The 8,693-nt window shown below is 35.7% G+C and overlaps 1 protein-coding gene across 1 annotated transcript in view; it reads right to left on the reverse strand.

Annotated features, from left to right (window-relative positions):
• EDIL3 (EGF like repeats and discoidin domains 3) overlaps positions 1-6,125 on the reverse strand; it is a gene marked incomplete at its 3' end in the record, with an annotated part of 142,708 nt that extends 136,583 nt beyond the window's left edge. The window contains exons 1-2 of the mRNA XM_026085800.1: positions 6,061-6,125; positions 2,480-2,610 (exon numbers count right to left, since the gene is read on the reverse strand). Coding sequence (XP_025941585.1) covers positions 2,480-2,610; positions 6,061-6,125 — 196 coding nt within the window. The remainder of the gene's footprint in view (positions 1-2,479; positions 2,611-6,060) is intronic.
• Positions 6,126-8,693: the final 2,568 nt, after the last annotated feature.

Below are 8,693 nucleotides of genomic sequence, written 5' to 3' on the forward strand. Positions count from 1 at the left end.
GAAAGAAGGATTCAAAGGCAGTGTCTTCTTGCTTCTTGGGTGGCTGTACCAAGGGAAAAAGAAGTTTTCTTGTGCAACTCAAATGTTAGGTAATAACCAGCTGCTATGTCTGATGACATTTTATAGTCAGAAAAAAGTGCGCTAAGTGTCTGACCAAAGTTGTTGATTTTCCCACAGAAACTACTTAATTTGCTGCTAGAAAACTTAATTTCAGAGGACCCAAATCAACCCAAATTCTACTATAATTAAAATTGTACTGTGGAAACAGGATCCACTCCCAAAATAATGGTGGAAGTAAAGCTTACTCCTCTTTTGTCTTTTTGTCCCCTTCCTCTCCCCAACTTTACAGCATCTCACTGGAAGGTGGAAAAACATTTTTCAAATTCCTGCTCCAATTAAGACATACGTTTGAGTGTTGCAATCAACAGACTCCGTGGTTTGGTAGGGGGAGTCATCAGAACCTTTTGCTTACCAGTAGTTCTAGCCCTTTTAAAATAAAGTATTCCAAGGCTACCTTCTATTCATTGTAGTACGAGACATCTATTCAAAAGCAGAAATGGATTGGTTTTGATTAAATGAAAATTCTGAAACTATCTGAATTGAAACAGTTCCCCCACTCCCACTTCAGCTACAGACTGAAAATATCACCTACTCCCTCAGAGCAATACGTTCACCAAGCTATGCAAAGTGTGAAAAACATGGTTATTTCTTTTTAAGTCACCAAAAATGCTGCTGCGCTAATCTTACACGGAACAGAAAAAAACTAAATGGGTTTACAATTTTTTAACTGCCATAAAATTCTGTAGTGTCAGATTCTAGTTGAACAATCAAAAAGTGAATATTAGAAGATTAAAAATCACCCACTGACTAATTACTAATTTCATCAGTGTTAAGGTGGCACAGGACATTTTAAAAGTTGTTAACAAATTGCATTCAGAGAATAATTAGTAACCAATTAAGCTAAGCTGATTTTACCTATAATGTAATGTGTCTAATGGGTGTGTAGAACAACCAGACTCACACCAGAGAAGAGAACACATTTTCTTTGAACTTCCTGGGAAAAGTATAATTTTCAGAAAAAAACAAACAAACAAAAMCCCCCCCCCACCATTTCCTGGACTAAGCTCTGCCAGCCTTATCTCATGGTGGAGACAGACATACTTAATCCTAGAATAGTGTATTCAGGCTGTGTTTGTGGCCTTTATTTATTTATGAAAAAAATTTAAAAAACCTTTAGGATCATTAGTGTTAGAAAGGTGCTGAGACTAGTTCTGATGGTTACAATGAGATGTCTGTAAAAGCTAACGCTCAGTCAAAGCTAAGCTGTTGGTTTTGCCCTTCTGCCTTGGCAGAAACAAAATGTGTGAGCTCTACTCAGCTGGCACACACTGAGGCATATTAGTGTAACCCAGATCAATGAATTACAAACATGGATATAAGATATGAAATACCTGAAAGGCGGTACTACTTTCAAATACTTTGGCTGTCAGCAAAAGAAAGGCACACAGGGCAAGCAAGGCTTTCAGATAAATGCTACTGCCCAGAGTCACGTTAGCTGTAGCTTATTTTCCTCAAGAAAGAGACATTGCCTCCTCTTGAATAAGACAATGCTTTTCTGTCCCTGAAATCTTTTATCTTCCTATTGTAATAGCCATGAATACCAGAAAGAGATATACAGGAGCTGTACCTATTTAAACAGTAGCATCTATTTAATACTATTTGGCTCTATCATATATACTTTTATACCTACTTCAGAAAAATTTAAAAGCTTGATCAGCTTGCAGCTCTTTTGCTTCACTGAAGCTAGCGGGCTGTCTACCATCTTTTCCTCTGCGCTTTATTTTCCCTCCTAAGTTTTCTTAAGACAGAAGTCTGAACTGCTGCATGTTCTGCAGCTACCATCCATATTTACAGTGACTCTGAGGCATACACACATCATAAAATTTCAATACATTCGACTTGCATTCTATGTTCTCATTTAATGATTAATTACAGCCTCCAGCTGGGTAATTATTCTGAAATTTAAACAAATGACTAATATGTTTTATTCTGATTTCTCATATACTGTTTCTGTAATTTAGTTTCGTTAACTAGTTACTCTACTGTCTAGACCTGGGCATAAATCTACCAGAAACCGAGCTTGAAATGAGATTAAACCACTGAAATCAGCAGAAGGATATTCAGAAGTACTTTAACAACAATGATTTTTGAGAAACATTGGTCATGTTAAGCCACAACTATGATTTTTTCTCTTTTTTAAGTAGAGCACTAAACCTTTCTAAGTGATTGTTATTTACAGATACACTTCTGAGATACTGTTTGAACTGTCTTCTAACCATGATATTGATATCTACGATATCCTAACAAACAATGCATCGACCATAGCACTACACAAAAGTCAGCAGACAATCACTGGTTTGCCAACCACAACTAATGAGATATTCAAATAGTTATTGCACCATTTAAAGTTTGCACTTACCAACCTCCACAACACTAGAACAATTGGGGTCTGTGAAGCCTTCAGGACACTCGCATGAATAGAAGTCATCATTTAACCCTGACAGACAGATGCCACCATTTTCACATGGGTTGGAGTTGCACACGTCCCCTGTGGGTTAAAGGAAAAAAGATTCTCAGCTTCTTACACAAACTCTCCAAAAGTTATGCATAAACTCTAAGTATTGTAGATTACTGATAACTGAGAACAGAAAGGAATGACAACCTCTAATTCCTCTGAATACCTTTCAGCTAATTCAATTTTATATTTATTTAACAGGACACCTCTCATTATTTTCCCTTGCTTTCTCCTCTGAAAAAAATATATTCTCTTGCAACACTGAAAACCTAAAATTTAACAAAAAATATTCCCCTCCCCCCTTTCTCTCATTTGAAACGATTTAAGATGTATATTTAGAACGGAATCAACCTAGGATTTTACATCTGCAGATTCCTTACCAGCTGAATGCTGGCTATTAGCTTATCACTTAGCTCATAAGCTAAGAATGGTGGCTGTGGCTACATCATTATCTGTTCCAGATTTACGCACTCCTAAATCACTCAGTAGAACAAATTTGATCCAGACCAGGCACACAGCTGTACTTCTGCTGAATACAAAGCATGGCACTTAGGCCAGCAGTATGCCTTTATGTTGTATGTATTTATGTATGTATGTCAGTCATAGGAAGACCAATTATATGTGATCCCAGCATAAAACTTGACAGCACGAAGTAAAGCCATCAAAATGTTTTTGAGCAATTTAATTCTAACAGTAAGTTTATACCAGATCATTGATTTGTGTCACGTGAATGTGCACGTTTTGTCTAGTACTAGGAGTCCTAGAGGCAAAGCTGCTGTACGGCCACACTATGCCTGGAGAGAGGTTTTACTCAGACTTGTGATGCACCCGCTCTGCGGCAGGGATGGAGGCCGAAGCGCTTGAGCGTTCACAGCCCTGTGGCTCTTCTATGAGCCCTGCCACGTCCCAGGGAAGTTTGCCAAGTTCTCCTATAATTCACTGTCGCAGAATCAGAGCAAATAAGCAAACAGAAGATACGCCTCAAAACTCCTCATGATGTAGGGCAAGCACAGGCCTGGGGGTAGCTTGAGTCTGCCTAAATAAGGCTAAAATAACAAATTTTGCTTATCCTTGAATTGTTCTTCAGCAAAGACACCTATTCAGTTGATTACTGTTCAGGCAATCAACAGCAGAAAGATGTAAATTCTGAAAGACAAGCCACAGGGTTGCTTCATATGCTCAGTACTTGAACAGGTCTCCAGTGCTCCCGGTGGGTACAATATCCTATTGTGATTTCTTATCTAATATTATTTGTTTAAAATTGCCTTCATGAGGAGATAGCACTCCATATGTGAAAGAGAGAACAGAGAGTTCATCTAACTCTTAAAACTCACTCTGTTTTAACAATCTTAAACACACACACAAACCAACCAACCCAAACCCCACCACCGTATTATAATTCTACAGATATACTGGGGTGAAACAAAGGATTTAATTTAGTAGAGTCTCTGAAATATTGACACCAGCTGAAAACATTTGAAATACTTATTGCCAGTTTGAGATCTGCCTAAAGCTTGAAGCAAGTCAACAGCCTTGTTACTCTGTTAATAACTTCTATTTTCACGTAACACAGGAATTATGACTTGATATATTTTGCATCTGTATTCCAGGAGAACGATAAGTGGAAATTACATGCTCTAGACACCCCCATGGGATAACTGGAAGCAATCCTAAAGAATGCCCTGAGCTTTGGGCAGCCTCAATTGCATATTTTTTCCTCAGATGTTTAAATACATATTTAGATGCATTTTGATTTATCTCACTCTTCATCCCATAAGATAGATCTGTGCTATCATTTTCCATATTTTTATTTTATAGTATAACATGACTGTAAAAGCCACAGGAACACATTTTGTGTACTTTAGCATCGGATCTCTCAATCTGAATTTCCTAATATTTGCACGTATTATAGTATAATAGTAATTGGTACTTCAAACACTTTAAATGTTTATTATATGGTATATAATTGTGTGTCAGTCAAAATCATCGCTGTTCATGAATGCAAATTCATAAATCTGAAAGGAATACCAAGTTGTTTTCCATAAGACACTATATCCATTACATAGTTGTGTCATTTTACAGGTAAGGTGTTTGATTTCAGAATTTTACTATCGCTATTCTACAATAAGTTTATTATTACTCTTTAGAAATACCAACAATTTGTGCTGCACAGTTTGTTTCACAAAATTTTTGCAAATGCCACTTAAAGTCAACATGTTTGGATAGGTAATTATTACAAAATAATAAGTACATTAATTTGTATTGTTTTTTAAAAGTAAAAAGTTGTCAATTTTTAAATGTAGAAAGAGTTATAGAAAGTCCACTTGCTTATGTCAGCAGTATAGTGATGGTGAGGGGATTCAARATGTTTTCAATACCCTTCTGGCATATAGACTCAAGATCAGCATCTGGTATGAGAATTCCAATCTAAGAAATCTAAGAAATTCCAATGTAAGAAATTTAACAGATTCAAAAAAATTGAAGGATTTCCTTTATTGAACTCTGTGTTCCAATAGCAAAAAACTTCTAGTTTTTTTTTTTGAATCTGTCAATTTTAAATTGTCTTTATGACATAGAGATTGTCATGTGTCTACCTCCTTGATATTAACAGTTTATCTTGAAGATAGTCCAGCTGAAGAAGCACAGCTATTTAAAAAGAGAGTCATTGACACCTCTTTCTATACTACAAATCATTTGTCTTCCTACTTGAATCTAAACTAGTTAAACCTTTTCTTGTCTTGAGTACTTGCTGTATTATTTGGGTAGCAAAGGATGCTTGTTGTTGGCTTCAGGAGGCTTAGGCATTTGGCTGTGAAAGGACAATTAGTATCAACTGGTCCCATACAGCACACAGATGCTCCAAAAAATGTATTCCCCATAGCATTAATAATTCATTTGAAGGAGGAATACTTGTTATGCTAATCCACTTGGATATTTTGAGTAAAATGAGAGGGGACATTTTTATTATGTGTTTCCTGATGCAGTGGTTCTTTCGATTTCAATTATGCAAGACAAGAACAAAAAAGAAAGGTGGGTAGTCAAACTACTGTTTCCATTTATATGTTTTTTATTGACTGACAAGCAGAATGAACACCTAATTTTCCTAATTTGAAGTCTCCCACTATGACCAGAGTGTGTATACTTAGCTGTGTAGTTTTCATTTGTCTGAAAATTCATCTTGGCTTTTCTAGTCTGAAGTGATGTGACTCAGCCTACAGTTTGGGACCAATATAACAGCTGCAGTCCTCCAACAACGGTCATTGATTTCCATGGCCAGGAAAAAACTTCACTAAGTGTTCTTTTGACCCAACTACCTTGGCCCAAATTCTGTCAGTCATTGGTGTATATTTTTTGCTATTATTATCACAAAGGTATAATGAATACAGCATATATGTGAAGAAAATGGGACTATCAAAAAGAACATAATCAGTAGCAACACACCTCAAAACACTTTGAGAATAAATTCTGACTCAGGCCAAAATAATTTAGAAGTAACTTCATTTAGAAAAAGAAAAACAAAAAACAAAAAAACAAAAACGCCACAGCACATGACTGACCTCCTTATGCGTAACAAATAATTATGAACAAAATACTGTTAGGTACAACTGTTCTCATCCATTTTATACTGAGATAATATTATTATTGTTTGTATCTGCTGCTTGTGTCTCTTTTTACTTTTCCTGTTTTTTCACTAAGGTAATATAGTATAGAGCATAATATAGAGAAAAGAGCATAATCATCATGGGCAGGACAGGACAGAGTATGACAACGTGTCCTATCTCTTCTCAGAATTCATGATCACCAAGAAGTCTGGAAACCCTCGCAAAGATATTAAAACATCCAACATCCACACTCACAAGGAATTAAGGAAAATCATTCAGCTTCTAGAACAGTCCAGTTTTTGAGCACATCAGTTCCTGACACAGTATCTTTAAGAAGAAAATGTAACCATTTCTAATTCATTTCATAGTAGAATTACAAAGGGACACAAATCTTTGTTTTATATTACTGTTTTAAATTATTATTTGTTTAGACTGCGCCAAGCTTAATTCAGATACATTTGTGCCACATTTTTATTGCTCTGCAAGCTAATAAGCAGTGAGCTTTAAACTGCCTTAGTTGTTGGAAGGAATCTGCAGAGTGTCAGAAATGGTACAAAGACTAAACTACAATGAGAAAAGGCAAGAAGCTTCCACAAAAAAATGTACCTAGGCTGTCTGATTCACATAACACAGAAGAGGACTAAAGAGGGAAAATGTGTTATAGTAACTTTGTACAGCAATGGTTAAAATAAGACTTCAGTATGACATTAAATACAATGCAGTCAGAGAAATGAGCAAGTGTACAGACACAGTGAGCAATAACTCTACTTAAGACTACATATAAAGTTTGTGCAAATTTGCATACTCAAATTAGTAAAACTCACTTAAAATGTTAGCACCCTTATGACTTAGTGCCTGTGAAACTGTGCAGAACAAAAATAAATGTCACTTTTGAACCAACAATATGCCTCTCAATTTACATTTGCGCCTCTTGAGAGACCATTCATGCTGAAACACTGAAATCTAATTTGTTATACATTCTACTCAGTTTGATGCATAGAATTTGATTTTAAAGGCTCTGTTCTTAATAAGAAAAGCTTATATGGGTGCACTTTATTTTAACATAACAGGTTATGGGATTTGTTACCACTGGAGTACTATGTTGCATATTATGTAATCTTTAACACGGCAGTAGTTTTAGAATTTAACCCTACAGTCACAGTGAATGGGAGAGTAAAATAGACCCCAAAGAAAGGACTRTATCTGTTAGATTAACTCTTACAGAAATATGCTCTGTATTGGTAATGTACCACAGCGATAGGTAATATCCCATTTGCAACAGACTATGCTATTCTGACAAATTTCCATAAATTAAACAAACACTAAGAAGAACTCTATTATTTAAAAAACACCAAGTGACAGTTACTAGTTTAGGTTTATTAAAATGTTCTGGAAAAGGTCCAATAAAGAATTCAAGTGTCAAAAAAACCCCAATAATTCATGTTTTTATTTTCTATGTCCTGACCAGCCCTGTACATTTCATTATGAGGTTACTCAAGCATTAAGGTATGTCACAACACTACATATATAAGGTATGTACTACAGCTAGTGCTGCCTCTACTCTGTCCTCAGGAAAATCTCAGGCAATAAAATCTCATTGCATCAAACTACTGAGATTTGGGGTGAACTAATAGAAGACCTTTGCCTGCAAGACACATGTGCTCACATACTTCTCCCACAAAACTGTCAGAACTCATTAACCACTTTGTATTCACTTCTTCTAGGGGACTTATGCTTTGAAGTGATGTTACACATGTAACTATGTACTTGATCTAATATTATATCATATTTTTAATATACATACACACACACACACACACACACACACACTCATTTTTCCATGACCTCATGCACGGAGGAGTTAAGATGAAATCAAACTGAGAATATCTCAGAACAAACGCTGGATCTGGAGAGGAGGCACTCTTAAAATTTAAATGATCAGAAGATACTAATTTATTTTTTCTTCAACTTTTCCTCACACCTTTGATTTTTTCAGAATGTTCTTTAGTCAAATAAGTCTGAGTCATTTATCCACCCTCTCACTGAAAAACAAGGTTGGGTTAAAAAAAAAAAAGGCAAGACAAAAAGAATAAAATGAAAGCAGAGATTCATACATGCTTATATTAGAATTTTAATTAAGGACAACTCTCCCTCCCCACCAAACACACAGAAGTAGTATATAACAAAACTCAAAATAAAACTGTGATACATCTGCACTCTAGTAAAATTTAGGCCTTTTTTAAGGCCTGACAGGTGAAATAACATCTATTTTATGTGAGGCTCTAGGAGAGAAACCATTCTGCTAAGTCCATCTTGCTCCCTTACTTACCTTCACAGAATCATTTTAAGAAATGTCCTTTCAACAAGATGTTGAAAGAACCATTTATTGTTTCTCCTTCCACCAGAGGGTACAGGGAGAAAGGTGAAAATGCTAAACAAAGTGTTTCACAAACTTTACAYTTTATACAGCATACTTTTTAATTCTAGAAAGCCCCACAAATTATATTACATGATTC

The sequence above is a fragment of the Apteryx rowi genome, unplaced genomic scaffold (genome assembly GCF_003343035.1).
Source record: "Apteryx rowi isolate R43461 unplaced genomic scaffold, aptRow1 scaffold_675, whole genome shotgun sequence".
Lineage (NCBI taxonomy): Eukaryota > Metazoa > Chordata > Aves > Apterygiformes > Apterygidae > Apteryx > Apteryx rowi.